We start from the raw sequence: 19,992 nt of genomic DNA, 5'->3' as shown, positions 1-19,992 counted from the left end.
GAGAAATACAAGTGAAAAATAGAACGGTGAGGAAAGTTTGATGCAAATTATACAGTTCTGAGGAGAATGAGGTCATGCGCCCAAAGACAGATTATTTTTAGGTTTCTTGAGCGTCTTGTGCATGACAGAAGAGCGCCTGAACCGAATGATCTGAGAGATTAAGGGGTTAATGTAAGTCTGAGAAGGATTATTAAGCACATGTAAGAGAATCAACGTACTGCTGATTAGGCTGATTTAGCAGTTTGGTGGTGAATGTTGCGGCACCTGCTTCTTTTTATTTTCTCTCCGTCTATCCCCTCGAAAGTAAAACGGGTCATTGTTTGAAATGAAAAAGATTATCCTTAAGATTTGTGTTTTATATTACGTTAACTGAGAAACATTACTTTATAAGAGAATGATAAAATACACATCGGAAAACAGCAACAAAAGCTTCCGGAAGCAAGAAAATGCTGGATGTCATTTTGTCCGGTCCGGAAAAGAAGATGTTAGGAATCGGACTGAAAAATGCTCGTGTGGAGTTATGAAAATCAGCAGACCGGCCATCAGCAGAATTGATTTGACACTTCAAACGTCAGCAAAATCGACTTCAGTACCTTTTATCGTGTTCATATTGCTATTTTCTCTCTTATTTTTATCTTATTTTTATTCAGGTTTATAATATGTTTTAATAGATTTATCACAGTACTATAAACGAAACGTTACAAAGAGATTCTCACGTTAAAATTAATAGATTCCTTTTGCTTGCGTCATCCTGATCATTACCTATGCGTTACTGCATCACGGTCATTACCAAACGGTCATCATTCCATCAATGATCATTCTTCGAAAAGTTATTGGAAATCTTAATTAAATTTTTCAAGGAAGTATTCAGATCACAGTTACAAGCATTTACTCTATATCCAGTGGTCTGTGATATGTCTTCATTCGTTGCATGTAGGAGAAGGAGGATGGGAAGGGGGAAGGGGAAGGGAGTAGAGGGGGGGGAAATGGGGGCAACACGAGAGGGGAAGAGCGAGGAGAACGAAAGGGGAAGGGGGAAGAGGGACGAGTGAGGGGAATGGGGTAGGAAGGCCCGCTGCATCATAGTGAGTGTGTGGCTGGTTGGTGCAGTGTGTGGAAGGAAGGAAGGATACGTTCTTCCTTCCAGGGGCGTCTTTGGGTTATCGCAAGGATTTACGTCCTTCCAGCCCGCCATGCGACAGAATATACTTCAACGTGAGTGACATTTCTTAACTTTTCTGCTCTCAATCTGTCTCTTTTTTTACCGTAAACATTTCACTTCATTTCCCGCAACGCCGTCTACTCGATATCTATCTCTCTATAGGTTCGATTTCCTATTCCAGCAACTTTGTTGTATTATACTCTCAGTTTCTCTCCAACTGGTGTTGTTTCTTTGGTGACTTTTGCTTCTGAGTACTGAATAAATTAGGCGAATTAGAACTAACTAACTACTGCCGAGTACCAAGCACCATAACAAGACGTTGCCTTGGCTCGCGACGAAAAATGAGCGTCTGGTATCGAGCAGTTATGATCACGCGAGAGACAGATTAACGGATTGCGTGTGCATTGCTTTGGAGCTCATTCATAGAAGCAAACTCCGGCTTTGCATATATGCATACATACATGGATATATGCATATATGTATATATATATATATATATATATATATATATACACTATACAAACACACACGCACACACATGCATAAATGTATATATATATATATATATATATATATATATATATATATATATATATATATATATATACTCGTGTATATATATATATATATATACACATATATATATATATACACACAGTTTTAAGCCAAAAGTGTAGTTTCATATCTATTTAATTCACTACACTTCAGAGTAACTATTCCTAGAGGGATTTATAAATTACTGGTTCCTCGTCACCAGTAGGAATCGAACTGCCGCCTGGTAGGGAAACAACAACGTGCAGTGACTCCTGGACCACTGAGCCATGAAGAGTTGATATCGACTCTGCTTGTACATATGCCTGTTAAATTCAGTTTTTTGTTTTTTACTTTATCAACCAACCTCAACCTTGGTAGCTGATTGGTGGGTAAGTTTGTGACACGTGTCCAATTATGAATTTTTGTCATATATGCCGTGACATTTTTTTTTATATTAACAAGTATTAAGGCACAAAAGTCATTTAATATCCAATTCACTAGGCCTCGGGAATAACTTACACCCAAGAGGAATTATAATTGATTTATGTGTGTAAATATATATATATATATATATATATATATATATATATATATATATATATATATATATGTATATGTGTGTGTGTGTGTGTGTGTGTATTTACACATATATACATATATATGTATACGCACACATATATGTGCGTACTGCCTTCCTGTTTTCTCGGCAAGTCCTTAGGGGCGAGGTTGCTAGGCCCAGTGACTTTTTTCTTACTCCAGCAGACTGGTACCCATTTTCAGTTGGGTGGACTACTGGGCAGTAAGCCAGGAGTAATCCAAGGACCCAGCGAATGGGATCTAAGCACTGCACCACTCAGTCACGTCACCTTCAGAAGGTGGGCGGTAGGGTCTCCACGAGGCTCAGTCCAACTTGGCTGTAACCCACACAGTCAGCTAACCACCGGGTACATAATTCACTGCTCAGGTCAACAGACTCACACTGAATTTTTTAGGAACCGGATCCAGTCGTTTCTCAAAACCTCGTGGGACTGATAGGCAGAGGTTTTTTTGGCAACCATAGCTTATGAAAAGTCACTACTTATTCCGTTATTTAATTACTACACATAAGTGTTCGCTTAATAAGTGTAGTGAGTAAAAGAAAGAGAGAAAGAGAAAAGGGGGGAGGAGCGGTCTTTCATCCAAACTGAACCTTCCTAATTAAGAATGAAGCTTTTATGCAGAGCCTTGAATAGCCTTGCGCTTCTCAGAGCGTCAACGAAAAATCTGGCGTTAGAAACTCGAGTCAGGTTCATCTTTTGAAATGCAAATATCTATGAAAGCGGAAGTTTAGGTGGGATTGCCGTAACAGCATTAGCAGTCATGCAAAAAGAATGTGAATTGTTTGCTTTGTAAAAACTAGAGTAATTGGCTACTTAACACATACCTGAAAGATAACGTATGCAAGGCGTTTGCTATACATTGATAGTAAAGATGAAGTCTATAGAAAAACTATAACTGACTGAACGAAGAACCATTGCAGGAATGATAAGAGACAAAGAAACAGTATAGGAAAAACATCTGCAAATCCTTAGTATAGGTAAACTTCACTCTAACCTACCATTTGTGGATTGAATCTCACTGTGGGAGGTAGCGTTCTCATTTGTTCCCCATCTGGGTGTAACGTTTGTAGTGATAAACGTATCCATAAAGTGTAAGGAAATCAAGAAGTTAAGAGGTGAATGTAGTTTTTACAAACGTACGTACATGCGTACATACACGCATATGTATATGTATATATATATATATATATATATATATATATATATGTGTGTGTGTGTGTGTGTGTGTGTGTGTGTGTGTGTGTGTGTGTGCGTGCAAGTAGATATATAGATTAAGCATCACAACATAATAAATTAGTCATTTTTCAATATCTTGTGTATCCCCAAGTCTAGTAATTTGAGTTACATACACATGAAGGACAAGTGACATATTTTGTCACAAGCGTTACCTCTTATTATCATCTTCCACCGCCATCACGTCTTAAGAGTTTTACTGTATTTATTTCGGTTTACGAAAGTAATGAGTCCATAAAAAAAAAAGTCAAACATTGACGACAAAAGTCTGAATTGGTACTTTTATTCATTTCTCTCCAGTCTTCCGCATTGAGCGCTTCCTGCCTGAAGGCCCATCTGGTCTAGGCCTTCAACCTTCCCCTGTTTCCAGGATTTTATGGGTTTTGCTAATGGTCTTCATCCTGCCTTTTCTATATTTACCCATTTTTCTAACTGTTCATCTCCTTCTTTTATAAGAAGTCTGAACTACTTCAGTCTTGGAGAAATCAGTGCAGCTTCTTGTCTGCGAAATTACCGAACCGTCAGGAAAATAAGGATATCCCTGTGCCCTGTAGATTCAATGTTGCACCAAGGAATTTATCCGAATGGTCCCTGTCACTTTCACAATCTATCCGGAATGTAATGGTGTTTTTGTTTATGTTGTTGTTCGATTAAACAGTCCTCGTACTCGCACGGGCTCTTGCACTTGCGAGAAACCCTAAGACAAGTGAGATGACCGTCCAGTTTTCTAAATTTTGACTGTTGGCCGTAAGTCCTTACAGACAGTTCTGTCACGCTACCTATGCTTAAAAATAGTATTGCAGATTGGACAATATATCCGCTTTCCTTTCACTGGATTATTAAGGATTTTGCTTTGCTCTGAGAAGGTATTAATACGCTCAGTATAACGTTGACTCACAAGTATTGTCAAACACTGTCATCAGGTTAAGCTTTCATGACTTAGTGCGAGGATTAGCGGCTTAGGGCTGGCAATCACAGTCCCAAATCCTAGCTTTAAAAAAGAAAGAAAGACACCTTCTAAAACCACCTCTATACCTGAGTGTGTGTGTGTATATGTATATGTATATATATATATATATATATATATATATATATATATATATATATATATATATTATATATATATATATATATATATATATATATATATATATATATATATATATATATATATTATATATATATATATATATATATATATATATATATATATATATATATATATATATATATATATATATACAGGTCTTTTATGAAGAGTACACATATTGCTTATCGTAAAACAGTTGGAATTCGCTCAAGGCTTATGTAAAACAATCGGTAAGCTTTGAATATCTGGCCGAATAACCAATCAACTTCGGTATATTCCAGATTATACTATTTCAAAAAGAGCGGTGCAGAGCAAAAACTAGAGTTTTTGGACGAAAAACTTACAAGTTTTGTGTCATTTTATTATGATAGATAATACTGTAGTACCTTGGATGCCGTGCTGGGCTAATTTTCACGGCGAAAGTAAAAGAGAGAGAGAGAGATTACCGTTATCGGTAAAGGGGATTTGAAGATTTCTCGGGTGTGAAAGTCAGCGAAATTTTTAGATGGTTATGATTTGAATATCGGTGCCTACAACGTGATAAAACTTCATGTGTGAAACCGCTGTTAAGTTTGAACAAGAAAAAATGGCAGCTGCTACGCCAAAAAACTTAAAAATTAATTAGGATGGTGATATTTTAAGCATTTTTGAAACTAATTCATTCCCAAGAATTCCTTTCCTTGTTTATGTTTAGTTTAATTATCGAATTGAATAGCAACTGACAAGTTTTCATTACTTTTTCCTGCTCTACAAACTACCAGCTGATATCTCTGTGGACTGTCGCACAGCCTAAAATTGATCAAGTTGGATATTTCTAACTGGGTCCATATTATTATCTTGTCACCGTCTAATTTCGCTCTGTCATTCGCATAGTAACAAGAAATCGTTACGCAGGTATAAGGAAAATTCACTTTGTAATTATTCTTTTTTTTTTTAGCTATCATAGTTTTCGGAACAAAAAATTTCCGGCAGGAAACGAATCGTAAATAAATAAATAAATAAAGCGCGTACAGCACCTGTTTCGTGACCTTGAAGTTTGAATTTTAAAGGTCAAACTTGATTGAAGTTAATTACCAGAACATTTTCGTTAGAATTGATCAGTCTGAAAAAGTACCACAGCTATCTAGAGGACTACGATGCACATAAGGAAAACAAAATTCACTCTTTAGGCTTCACGTAACGCTAGTGACAGGAGACAAGAACGTGGACGATGTAATAAAACGCATGTGTCTCATAGCATAAGTACGCTGTTCTAACCCTAAGTTACAAACCATTCAAATATAAAAAAAAAACTCTTCAGAGGCTGAGCACCTCCTCTTATTAACCTCGCACAATAATCCATTCAAGCAGACGACTTCACCTCAAAGCAGCGGCTCCGTACAACCTCCGAGGACGACCTCCAGGTGAGTAACGACTCCAGAGCTTCCGCTAAGGTGCTGCATGGCGGGTGAGTGTCGCTAGAGTGCTAAGTATTGAGCGAAATGCAGCACCGCAGCCTAATCCTCATTGCTGTGGCCTTCGTTACCTCCGGCGGGAGAAGTTGCTTTTGTCAGCGATGCTTGTGAGGGACTGGATAGACAAACAGGTTAATAGCTGGTTGTGAAAACTGATGGTGGTTGTGTTTATAACAGACTTCCTTGCGTTGTATGCGGTTGTTAGACTACATTTTGACTTACACTAAAGTTAATGAAGCACATTTTTCCGGTTCATTTTTTATTATTCACTCTTATCATTAATATAATTTTCTTTTCAGATTTAACATTAATAACTTTCGTACCTGTTATTATATAAATACTGTAGCTATGACATAAATATACCAGCGGATCCAGAAAAATTTCATGGGAGGACACCAATTTTCACATTTATATATATATATATATATATATATATATATATATATATATATATATATATATATATATATATATATATATATATATTTATATTTATATAATTTCTATTATAGATTTTTTCCCATTTCTATATTTCTCATTTGTTATCATTATCTGAATCTTTATTTTTATTATTTTGTCATTATTTTTCATGGGGGCCACGTGGCCAGGTGCGGCTCCCCCGGGGTCCGCTAATGCATAAATATCATTGATAATGATATTGACTTGTTTTTAGTAATGTGCATCTTTACTAAGTATCTAAACTTATCAAAGACATAAACTGATTCTGGCAATAAGAGACGCCGACATAGTTATGAATATCATTACTAAGCATTTTAACTCGCTTTGAATAGCATAAGGTATTTCAAGTACCTTTCATATTAACCTGTTTCTGCTCGAGTAGTCATTTTTTAATATTAATTATGAGTCAGGATATCATAATTATAACTGGCTACTGGACCATCAAATTATGGAGTGGCGTTTAACCCATGACATACATTTCCAAAAACTTATAAAATTATAAGGGGACTGAAGAGCTCGTGATGATGGAGATGAACTTGAAAAGTAAGGAGCAGACCCTCTTGCCAATATCATTTCAACCTGAAACCTGTGTGCGAAAATTCATCTGTTCAACATAAGCATTGACTTCAAATTAATATGCAAAATAACCTCCTGGCAGTCATAGAATGATAACAATGGTAACAAAAGCGACATTAAAGTAATAATAATGATAGTAACCGGAAAAAGCAGTAATACTGATAATCACCGCGAAAAATTCGATGATAATGATATATTGCAGAGTCATACTTTCATTTATAGCCTGGAATAAGCTACGGTACTTCTTCGGTCATTCCCGACATTGATTTTCTCTGACATTTACCATCAATACTGAACATAACTCCTGCAGTGTCCCAGTGCCGCATGGGCCGCTCCCCGCGTGATGCAGACAGGGACCGGGTGTGTAAGGAGAGAGTGGGGGGGTCCTCGTAACTAGTTTATATCGCGGTGAGAAAAACAGAATCTAAAGAAGAAGAAGGAGGAGGGGGAGGGGGAGAGGAAGAAGAAGAAGGAGGAGGAGGAAGAAGAAGAACGAGGAGGAGAAGGAGGAAGAAGAAGAACGAGGAGGAGGAGGAGGAAGAAGACAAACGGGGAGGAGGAGGAGGAAGAAGAAGGAGGAGAAGGAGGAGAAGAAGAAAGAGGAGGAGAAGTAGAAGAAGAAGAAGAAGAAGAAGGAAGAGGAGGAGGAGGAGGAGAAGAAGAAGAAGCTAGATGAAGCGAGAGAGCCTGACGGTACATAAGATTAAACTGGATGGAAACCTTCCTTATTAAAACAATAACACATTAAACGCTAAGGTTACTTGGGCTTTTGTTTTTAAATCATCGTTTAATTGTTTTTCGTTTTATACTGCAGTTTAAGAGTTCTTCTCGTTTAATTTCTGCTAAGAGTTCGTCTAAGAAATAGCACATGCTTTAACACTGCGTTTTAATTGTTTTGTTAATATTGATGAATAAAATTCTTGGTAATGTTTCTCGTCATCCCAGTATTACGGGAAGTTATTATTATTATTATTATTATTATTATTATTATTATTATTATTATTATTATTATTATTATTATTATCACGAAAAGCAAAAGAACTTTACTAAAAAAAACTACGAGCCGACTTTTTCGAACATGGCAAAAATTATTGGAACCGCCTTTAAATCTCATGTGTATCATCTGACTATGGATAATATTCCAAGAAAAAAATGTTAGAGAGATTCTTCATTACTTGGATATAACGATTCCAGCAACTGATAAAAAAATGCATACTAGATACTGTTACTTTATTTCAAATCCATTCAAAACTTAGATCGTAATTTGTTGGAGTGAAATCACTGTAAAATTTTATATAGATTAATGGCGGGTTCACCTTTGATGAATACTTCCGTGTTCATTATCTTCATCGATGTCATCGTTAGAATGCCATCAATGGTATCATCAATTGTGGTGGTCTTGTGTCTGCTATCATTACGTCATCAACAGCAGTAGAAAACTTACAATAATACTTTAACAAAGATGTAGCTAAACTTTCATCTCTCACTGAATATTGAGCATCAATCTGCATAAAGGGAAGCTGCTTATCTTTGTACGATACTTTTGTCATAATAAATGTCAAAGACCACAGTCTTCGCATAGCAAATATGTTGTATCCGTTGTCCAGCCTTCTCTAGTACTCTGTGTATTTCATTCTTTCTTAAAAGCCTGAAAAAAAACACTGCCTTATTCCTTTTCATTCATTGTTTTCCCACGCTTGAAATATGACCAGAGAACCGACAAACTGGTTAGTTTCATTACACATTCACACACAAACAAATATATATATATATATATATATATATATATATATATATATATATATATATATATATATATATATATATATATATATATATATATATATATATATATGCACTCATACTCAATCCACTTGAAGGAAAGTCTGCAGAAAAACGATGAAGTTCAATTTAGGCGAGTGTTTCACCCTCCGCCGGACCTTGACGAGGGCAATTTAACATTAAACGGTTTCCAAAGTACAAAGGTTTGCACTCGCACTTTGGAAAACTTTTGCTAATAAATCGCCCTCGTCAAGGTCCGGTGGAGAACGAAACAGTCGGGATTAACTGAGCTTTCCTTCACGTGGAGTGATTGTGCACAATTATTTCTTCGCGTCCGTGAAGATATATATATATATATATATATATATATATATATATATATATATATATATATATATATATATGTATATATATATATATATATATATATGTATATATATATATATATATATATATATATATATATATATATGTGTGTGTGTGTGTGTGTGTGTGTGTGTGTGTGCATGTGTATATATATATATATATATATATATATATATATATATATATATATATATATATATATATATATATATATATATATATATATATATATATATATATATATATATATATTTATATACATAACATCTCATACCCAGTTTTGTCACTGGGAAACAGGCTAACAAAGGGTATTAATATCAGCATTCGTCGATGGCATTGTTGTTCATCTTTATCTACAGTGTTATCATGTTCACTGATAACTTATGTTGTTGCCTTCATTACCATTGTTATCTTTATATGTACTTTTGGGGTCTGTTCCACAAGCATCCAATTTGTATCGTCAATCCCTCCGACAGTCGTTGATAGCAGCACTGAACGATACAAAAGCGTATCTAGGGAAAAGGAGTAGCCTAACTCAGCAACTTTACTGCTGCAAACAACGAGAACAAGCGAGGGACTAATTTCGTCTGCAGTTGGATGGCTTATGGAATGACCGTAAAGCGAGAATGCAAGGTTTTATGTTTGATAATCCTGGTAGGATTCACCACCAGTAGAAACCTGAGATCGTCTGGTGCCTCAGCCGGATGTCGCCCCATTGGAATCAGCAGCAGCTTATACTAAGAAAAAATACTAATGACCAACGTAATATACAAATTTTAGGTATCCCAGCCACAATACCACCATCCCTTAAATACAGTTGCAATAGTAGGAAGCCATATTCAAGTATTTCGTGAAGATAAAATACAGAAGGCCCAAAGCAGGGCCTTTCCTACTCGAGGAAACAGGTTGTTCACAGAGAGCCAAGACCTAAGAGCCGCTCCCCACTGTACAAACTTCTTATCTGAGCACTGGCACATACATCAATTTTCAGATCAGACACCAAACAATCAAACTAAGATCAGTAAGAGCAATATCTTACCTTACTGGAACTTATCATTGTCTTGTCCCTTTCACGTTAACACCCGTGATTTTGATGCCACTCTTCAGGGTGAGTGAAGTGCCATTATTACTGCCGTAACATCCGCCTACAAGGAAACATTAATGAAAGTGGTTTTCTTTTCGCTTTCGGACAGTATTTGCTTATAGCCAGTTTTAGCAGGCAATGCTACTTTTCATATTTGAGGACAAGGAGCTGGATCAACTAATTTTCCGTATTGCTAACGTTAACCACATTTGCTAAATGGACAATACACGCTTTAACAGTTGCTAATAACTGACTGTATTTCAAACTAAAGGAAGAAGTGTTTAGATCTGCCACCCTGTTTTTTACCAGGACAGTTAATTTCCTTTGGGTTTTCCGCCAAGTCTCTCAAATCAGCCTAATTCTGATCATTGCATCTCTGCGATTATATTCTTTAGTATTATGAACACTGATTTTCCATAACTTTGTCTTTCCACAGGTGTACCAACTCTCGTGGTCTGGGCTTGTATTGGGGTTGGTGTAGTGACTTTCCTGTGGACTGCAGTAACATTAGGTCGACCAGAATTGCTACAGCCAGCTGGAGAGTGGTTAAAGCCTGGTAAGTAGAAATCCTTATTTTCAGTTGCTGAGAAAGCTCAGTCTAACATAGCATAGGTTTAATCTCTCGATGTGAATCTTTGGAACAATGCATAATGAGAGCCCAATCCATTTGGATGAATTTTTGTCATCCTGATAAGTAGCTTAAATAATCAGTCAGAATTATTATGACAGTAATGAAATAGACATTTCTGTGGTTTTATATTTATTACTCTATTTAATGTGTTCAGCATTCACATAATTGCCCTCAGATCTTAATGTCGTAGAGTTGACCGAAGATAGATACCCATAACTGATTCAATAATTCATCAGACAAATCTCAGTTGATTTATGCAAAAACTGATTTCATTTCTCGGAGTTGATATTCTTACTAACAAAGTGGACTGTTTCACAGAACCGGCACCTCTGAAGCCTGCCTTTGGGGACCTGACTGCAGAAATGAGAAAGCTGTTGGCTCGACGAGTGTTGAAGCTGCAGAGGAACATCGTGGCTCGTAATGGTAACATGTACTAAATATCTTTAGTGCCTTATGTGCCGATCTGTGCAACTCATTAAGCTATGATCTGCAAAAGACTAAGGTCAGGAGATCATGTAGAACACTTATGCTTTTGCCAACTGACAAATTATGCATCTGTAAAGAAAGGCTGGCCCTTGATGAGTATCAAGTGAGCAACCTAACTCTTAAAAATATCTGCATTTTTGTTGGTGAAATTCCAAAACTAACAAAATCTTCAGCCCAATGTAAACACCCCAGCAGGATTGCAAACGACTTCCAGAAGACTATCCAGCAAATAAGATTCTCTTTGTTCACCGCAGATTGTCTTAGCACCGGCCGGCTATAGCAATAAGCTTAAATGCCCTATGATTTTATATATATATATATATATATATATATATATATATATATATATATATTCGGTTTGTTTATATTTACTGTTTTTTCTGCTGACCACCAACCCTTCAGTTTTAAGCGACGCTAGGAAAGTCTTACCCTACAGCATGATGAGTAAATTCCGTCAATTCTTATTAACTCTTGTTTTGTCTTTCACTTGACCGAGGCGATTTACCAAAGAAATGGGCTGTTTCGGCAATAATTCTGAAGGCTTTTCCTCTTTCTGTTGTTAAAGGCAACAATAATGTTTTAATCATCCCACAGGGGAACCGAATCCCCGTCAGAGACAATAATATCACATCTTTGTACAACCGTTCTGCATAACCCTGTGGTCTTGTATTTCTGTCAATTATTTTAATTATATATGCTTAATTTTTTCTTTTCTGCTCATTAAGGTTTTAGTGTCCCTACTCTTACTTACTCCTTTAGTGTTAGTGATTCCCTTCTACCAATTGCCTGTCACTTCATTACTGTGTCCACATCTCCCATAATTTCTGTCTTTTCGTGATCTCGGCCCCTTGGCCTGAATCTTGTCAATGTTCTGTCAGGAAACTAATGTTAGGCCTTCCTCATCTCACCTAAGTAATGCCCTTTTCTCTGGCCTTTTAGCACACATGTATAGACCATCTGGATTCATTGTTTACTTCTCTTGGATAGAACCTACATCATACAGGCACCTTCGCCGCTCTGCACGTAAAATAAGTCTAATCCTTCGGGCCAGCCCTAGGAGAGCTGTTAATCAGCTCAGTGGTCTGGTAAAACTAAGGTATACTTAACTTTTCTGTACGTCCAACATGTTCAAACTCCAGGGAGCACTTTTCTCTACTTTTTCGTATCTCCATATCTACGAATATTGTCACTCTCTAGCTTACTCAGGGGAAGTGTCACTTGATTCCTTCTTGAGTTAATTTTGGGTTAGGAAACTCTTTTCTCTCCCAACAGCCTCTCCTCAACCTTGTCATCTTATCTTCCTTACTCATTCTGTGATTCAGTACAGCTAAGGAAGTTTTTCTGAGTTTTGGGACTTGCTGGTGAGTCAGTAGTATCTGAGATGGCATTTTACGCGATTATAAACCCTTAACTCCCTCCTCATCCTCAAGTTGGGCAGATTAATTGCTGCAAAGTTTCCAAATCAAACAGTTTCCTGCTTCAAGTTTTACACCTTTACTTCCAGTCCCAGTGCTTTAATTATGTTATTTAAGATGCAACTCTTCCTTACCCAATGTCTAGTGGCATTCCATTTCTCAGTAACACTGTTCAATTTACCGCTCCTCCTATTCATACTTTCAAGGATTCTTTTTTTTCTCCCTCCGAATCTCAAATTGCTTCATCATCTATCAACTAATTATTAGTTAATATCAGTGCTTCAAAGACTAAGGTTATTTCTGTGGTTATACTTCCAGTCAATTTGCTGACTGTTGTGTAAGTTGATTTAACCTCCCACTTCGGTCAATATTTCGGGTGCTCAGAATATGGTTTAGCTGATACTGCTTCAAAATCTTTAGGAAATTTTTTTAGAGGAAACAAGCTCTTTGCTTCGTCCTGTCCCCTTCATCCCTGAGAGTAATATTGCCTTCATATTTATAAAGCGCCATCTTTTGTGTCTCTCCTCTATAGGGGTGAAACAAAAACGCCTTGACGGGCCAAGGACCCTGCTATTACTCTCACCTTCCTTTTTCTTCTGTAATGTTGAATCTCTGTCTTTTCTATTGCTACTATTATGGCCCTCCGCGTGAGCTCCCATAGAGAATTTCCACCTCCTCTTAGATACCCTCATAATACCCGTCAGGTAACTTCTACCCAAATTTACACTGTAGAAACCAGTAATGTTACCGTTTCTTTCCCTCTACTGGTACGACTTAGGATTCTCTTCCTGTCTATATTTTCACTGACTCCTGTTAGTCTTAATCCTTTAAGAGGCAGATCTGTTGATTCCCTTGGGTTTAAGCTTCACTCTTTTCCCCTTGTCCTTAGTCTTCTTCGTGCCAGGTTAAATAAGGGCGTTAAGCTGCCCGTCTTATGACCTTTGAATTTGTAAAGATAAGGTATTTGGCTCTAGTAAGACATTGGTTTGTACTTTGCACTAATACATAATTATTTCATTAAATTTCACGTTTCATACATGTAAACTCTTTTATTATACCAAGACTCCTTCTTCCACCCCCTAATTTGACACAGACCTGTCAGTTCAGGGCTGAAGTTTCAAATTGAATACAGGTGTAAGATGTCGGATCTTACCTCAATGTGGAATCCTTATACCGCATGAGGAAAAAACCTTTTTGGTAAAGGCATCACCATTTGTCCTCATCATTCCAAAGTAAAAGGCTCAGGCAAGGCAATGGTTTGTATTTAAAAAAACATAAAATTAGATTTTAAAAATCACTTTGAAAGCAAAGCAAAGTTAAACTTTCTCGCAAACTAGAGGAGCTTCCCTCTTGTTCCTTGTATTTCCTGTCTGCACAATTAGTATATCTTCGAATTAGGCTTAATGCTGTCTTAAGGTCTGGTCTCTCTCCACTGCTTCAGGATGCCATATTTTCGAAGGTCCGATTTTATCCTCTTTGTTTTTTAATCTTCATTATTCATCCAGCCTACATTATGGCTAGGCTAGCCCCATTCCATCAGTATTTAAAGAAGAAGAGCTATGCTCTCTTCACAGTTAGGTTGTTTCTTTAACTAGCTTTCATTTAGTAGCTTTATACTAAGGTAATTTTGTTTCCGGGACTTCTTCGCCAGGTTACCTTTGTACCCTGAATCAATTTACACAGAGGAGTAACATATCCTTCTCTGCTGGAAAGTTAAAGAATTCTCTTCCTTCCTTTGCTTTCCCAGACTGTCAGAACAATCTATCCTTTAAGAGACCATGCGGCTTTAGCCAAGAGTTGATGGCCTCTTGGTTCTTGGAAAAGTTTTTGGGATGAGGTTGCTAGCCACATGCCCTGTCCCACAGATACCTAAGGGGTTTAAGCGCAGTGGTTTCTTGCATTACTTGGTGTTTACACATCCAGGCACTTGCCAAACCTGAGACCGTTTCGCTTAATTCAGTGGTTAGAATATTCACCTCACCAATGAGAAGACCCAAATTTGAATCCCGACCTTATTGGTTAATTATATACCTGGTAGCTAGTCGACTGTGGTGAGTCGCAGCCAGGGTTTAGTTGGACATGCGGGTATCGTCCTCCTTCCAAAAGACTTGCCCACCCTAAAGGAGAAAATAAAAAAATAAAAAGTTGAGCTGCTGGTATTTCTGATTGCTTTGGTTTCACTCGATCCTCAAACTTTTGTTTGCATGGAGAACTCACCACTCAGTTTGATTAGGCAGGAGGAATTTCTTGCCGACGCAAAGAAAATTTCTCTGCGTGTACACGAGGAACTGTGTTTGGGTACGGCCACAAGAAAAACAAACATTTTCTTGTATACTAGTTACCCCTTCTCAACTTCACAAGCTGGAAACAGTTGCATTGTGTCCTTTGGGCGATGCCTAGAATGATGTCGGTCTGTTAAATGATTAAATTACTAAAGTGCTAATACATTAAAAGACCAAGGTACCTTCAATCTGAAGGTATCATTTTTTCTGTTGTTTACAGAAAAAATTAATACATTTATACACATCACAATTCTATGCACCAGTATCACAGAGAGCTCCAGAACTAGATTCACATGTGGATGCGTGAAACATTATACTTAATAAATAAGCATATTTTTATTTTATTCTTGACTGCTTTTACAAGCGGTATGTAATGCGGAAAATGGAATGTCAGAGACTAGATACCTATAATATAATTGTTAATGACTATAACACTAACACGCCTTGCCATGATGAACAAGATTCAGAGCCAGATTTGAATCAAATAAGTGTCTCGTCAATCTCCTATATAATATTCCGAACACACATGGAATTCTTTATCACCTTTATTGCATTTTCCAGTGAAATGCCACGATTTAAGACTTTTTTTTTTACCATTAAAGAAGATTGTTTCAATGTTATTTTCATTTTGCTTTAGTCACAGGAAATGAAAATATTTAAGCGGCTTATATCTGTTCTCACTATCGTTCGTTAAGACTCATTACTTTAGCGGCCAGAAATTGCGGGAAAAATTGCAGAGTAAAATTGCAGGAGATGCTTACGGGGATTTATTTTTGTGAGGTCAGTTGGTGAAATGGTAAAAATTTTTTTCTATATACTGCCCATGAAATGTTTATATATTTCGCACTGATTAATGACACGGCAGTGTTTTCTTTATCTACTCTACTAATTTAGTCTGTACTTGCGTAAGTGGAAAAAAATTTCTATCAAGTGATAGATAAATGTTACTACAAGAAATGTAACTGCGCTGCGTGATGCATGACTGAAATATTTTCATGAGTGGTGGAATATTATTTTTATGCCTGATGCTTTTGCTGCTTTGATATTCAAATAAACGGTTTGCAAATCTTTTGTTGAAAGAGTTTGAAACTCTGGGTTTGTAATCAGACTAAGTCTTTGAAATACATGAAAATATCTTTTCTAATCTGCCATACTTTAAGCTAAGGGGGAAAAGAGAGAAAATACCAAGTGCAGAGATAACAAAATAAAACGAATACGTGTTTCAGTTTTATGACATCCAAAGGCCTTTTTTTTTCTTTTTTTTTAATTTTTACTGTGGTTGTTTATCTTATATTTATATTGTATTTTTTTCTTTGGAATCATATCATTTCTTCCTTTACTTATCTTAAATACATTATCTATGCTATCGTCTTATAGAAATTTTACGGGCGTTGGATTTAGATGAGTATTATGTGCCCAACCCTTCTTCCACATTTATATATTTTGCCTCAATGCTGCACCTCTACTAATCTTACCTATTTCCTAAACAGGTTCAACAACTATGAGCGGGCAGTGGGCATCTGAATTGGATCTCATAGCGGGAGCACTGGACCCGAGGGTGAATCTATTTGATCGGAAAGCTCCTACACGGGTCTGTCCCGAAAAATTCGAGGATGGAAAATTCGTCAGAGAACCCTGCAAAAACGCTGTCAAAACCTCCGAGCTGCTCAGCGTTATCCTGCCAGCAAGGAGCTGGACTCTGGAAAGAGTCGCAAAGGTTCTTGGAGGCCTCTACGAACATCCCAAGATGAATATAATTCTCATCATTGATAACAGCGTCCCGCCTCCGAAGATGAACGTTACCATTTTGCTCACTTACGACAAAAGCGTCAGTGAAGGCAAGGTCCTCAATGATGCAGTGTCTATGGTAGGAACGCCGTTTGTTCTGATAGGAGAGAATCTAGATTTTTACTCTGAAGACCATGCATCTTTAACGAGGCTAATTCAAGTTATGGATCAACAACCGTCAGTCGCTGTTGTCGGGGGTGGTTACCGCGATGTCCATGGTCAATGGCGTCATGGGTGCATTCAGAAATCCATAACTAACTACCACGCGACGTTCATTCACGGTTACGAATACTCACACCAGGAGTGTATGTATTGTGATGATGTGATTGGTCCCTTTGTGGCTAACACCAACCTTCTCACTGAAGAACCTTTCAGCGAAGAAGTGAGCAAGGCAGTGATCTATCACGACTGGTTCACTACTGTTGTTAATGCTGGATACTCTGTCATGGTGTGTCCAGATGCAATGTTCTTCATTGACGAAAATCCAGTCATGGAGGAAGAAGACTGGAAAGAGTATGGAAGAAGATGGTCAGTTGTTTCTATAGATTCATACGATGGAAACCACTATAAATTTTCCTGCACTGATGTCCATTTAGACTGCGATGACCTCCAGAAGAAGATATCGTGGTTCATGATTCCTCCCTGTTGCAGAGAAATAATCATGAAAGGAATAGACCTCGTGGATAAGTTCAGCCAAGAACATGACATTAAATATGAGTTACATCACGGCTCCCTTTTAGGTGCCATTAAGCTTGGAAGTTACTTGCCTTGGGACTTTGATCAAGATATATATTATGACTGCCGAGAGAAAAGCATATGGCAGTCCATGGACTCTTTCCTGAAAGAGAATGGTGCCAATTGCCACTTGCGACTGTCCAACACCCAGACACAACTCGTCATCCAGTGCAAATCCTTTTTCATTGACATGGTCTGCAGAAAGCCACTGTCACATCTCACTTTGCCTGAGATTTACAGGAATATCAGCACCTGGATAAACTATGGTGGGTACAGAGTTTCGGTGATGGCAAATCCAGGAGCTTCAGCAAGGGAGCATGGAGGTATTGAGAACTTGCGTCACGCTCAGCACTGGCGAGTAAAGAATCATCCTGACCCAGGTGCCTTTCGCCCTTGTAGAACCTCCCATACATCCTGCCTTGACCGTCATCCCGCTGACGGGAATTTTGCGTTTGCTAACCCTCCGGTATGTTTACCATAAGCTGGTAACAGGAATGATGAAAAAGTGGACATTTTCATATTTGTTTGCAAAAATAATGTTATTCAGTTGCCTGCAGCAAAAAATGCCATGTAGTTTGTTGACACTAGAAATGTGATCATTGTTATAGATATTTTCTGTTCTTAAAACTTTCTGATGTAACTAACTTTGGTGATTATCTGTGATCCAAAATTCAACAAAACACCATTTCACTGGATAGCACATAACTATCTATGCAGTTGTCTGTCTCTTTGTTGAATGACCTCAGCTTCCCAGGCTATAATATGCAAATCTCTTGTTATGAATAAGAATAATACATAACAGTATAGTAGTCAGAGATAGTTAAATTCATTATGATATAATACAAACTGCAAAACCTTCAACTGGAATCTTACTCTGATACAAACCTAGATTTTTCAAGGATATTGCACTCCTCTTAACAATTACCAATATATTTCTGCCCGTAGTGATGTAGAACCTTCAAATCATGAATATTATAAGTTTTTCTTCCATCTCAGAAATGAATATTCATTTCGACGATGTGAGCTATTCTATTTGTTTTACTTTGTACCCTTGATCTGACTGATTCATCAATCACAAAGAATCATGATAAGAAAAACCTCAATGACTAGTGAATAGTGCTACAGCAGTGGTGGCAGAGTAACAAGCTGATTTTTCATGATAACCCTTGCCTTAATATATTACCAATAATACTCATAAGGTTGTACAAATTTTAGTTAGTTTTTGTACTGGCCTTATAAGGGGTTTAGCGCCCCTTATAATGTCATTTATTAATAAAAATAAACACCAGCTCTATTGTATTTTGAATTCCAAGTCTCAGATATGGTGTGGTTTGAGAGACAAATATCCGAACATTGTTTATGGTCTGAAGGTCTCATGGTGGCGATGCAGGTGACGTATGAGCACATAGCTGTGAAAGCTTTGTCAGAGGTTGCCAAATGTTGGGCTAAGTCTTGGTTTGGCATCAAAACTGGGAGGTATTCAAGGCTCCCACACCAGAAAAAAAAGAGACAAAAATCAGAAAAATATACACATGCTCAAATATCAGATTTATACATGTGATAGGCAGTTGTTTTTTTTACAATGGAAAACATGACTGCTCCATTACATTATTCGGCTGCGCCTTTCAGAATTCCGAGAAGATACTAGGTCATAAAGAATGATAAAATTATATACAAATAAGAATGTAACATAAACATACGTAGGTTAATGGTGTAAATAGCACAACTGTTCCACATTCCTAGTCAGTAAAATACTGTTTGGAATGCAGTTAGATGAAATATTGTACAAATAAGTCAATATGATAGATAAACAGACAACTATTCCACATCCTTACTTAGTTGTTGACTTTTTTGGATGCTAATAAGGTACTAGGTTGCTTTCATAATTTCAGTTCTGTTACAGATCGAGTTTTCTTAGTGGCTGGGTTTGACAGCCAGACTTAGATAGGTTGACAGGGGTGGGGTTTCATCATCTTTGAGGTAAGCTGGTTTCACTTGTCAATTTCAACCAAGTCCTTAAGCCAGTGCATCTGTACTTTGAATGCTTTATTTTATATGTTCATTTGGGACAGGGTAGGGATCTTTTTATGGGGGGGGGGAAGTCAGAGGGATTTGTTGGCAATGTTTCTCAGAAATATTAACTGTTTGTTTGCTTCTATTTGTTGGCCGGTGTTATTGATGAGGAAAAATTCCCAGGCACTCAGATGGTCTCTCCAAATACAACTTCCATGGAATAGGCACTGATTCCTTCTTTGGACGCTGTACATAACCCAGGGAGGACTTAGGATAAGTCCGAATTTCAGTTGGTCCATTGCA

General features: G+C 37.3%; 1 protein-coding gene across 1 annotated transcript; it reads left to right on the top strand.

Annotated features, from left to right (window-relative positions):
- Positions 1-1,052: 1,052 nt before the first annotated feature.
- LOC136848757 (uncharacterized) lies at positions 1,053-18,968 on the top strand. Its single transcript, XM_067121329.1, has 4 exons — positions 1,053-1,215; positions 10,776-10,895; positions 11,289-11,393; positions 16,644-18,968. Exons 1-4 carry the CDS (start codon positions 1,194-1,196, stop codon positions 18,155-18,157), a joined length of 1,761 nt encoding a protein of 586 aa, XP_066977430.1. The 5' UTR covers positions 1,053-1,193; the 3' UTR covers positions 18,158-18,968.
- Positions 18,969-19,992: the final 1,024 nt, after the last annotated feature.

The sequence above is a fragment of the Macrobrachium rosenbergii genome, chromosome 19 (genome assembly GCF_040412425.1).
Source record: "Macrobrachium rosenbergii isolate ZJJX-2024 chromosome 19, ASM4041242v1, whole genome shotgun sequence".
In the NCBI taxonomy this organism is placed as follows: Eukaryota; Metazoa; Arthropoda; class Malacostraca; order Decapoda; family Palaemonidae; genus Macrobrachium; species Macrobrachium rosenbergii.
This window is presented reverse-complemented; position numbering and strand designations above follow the sequence as displayed.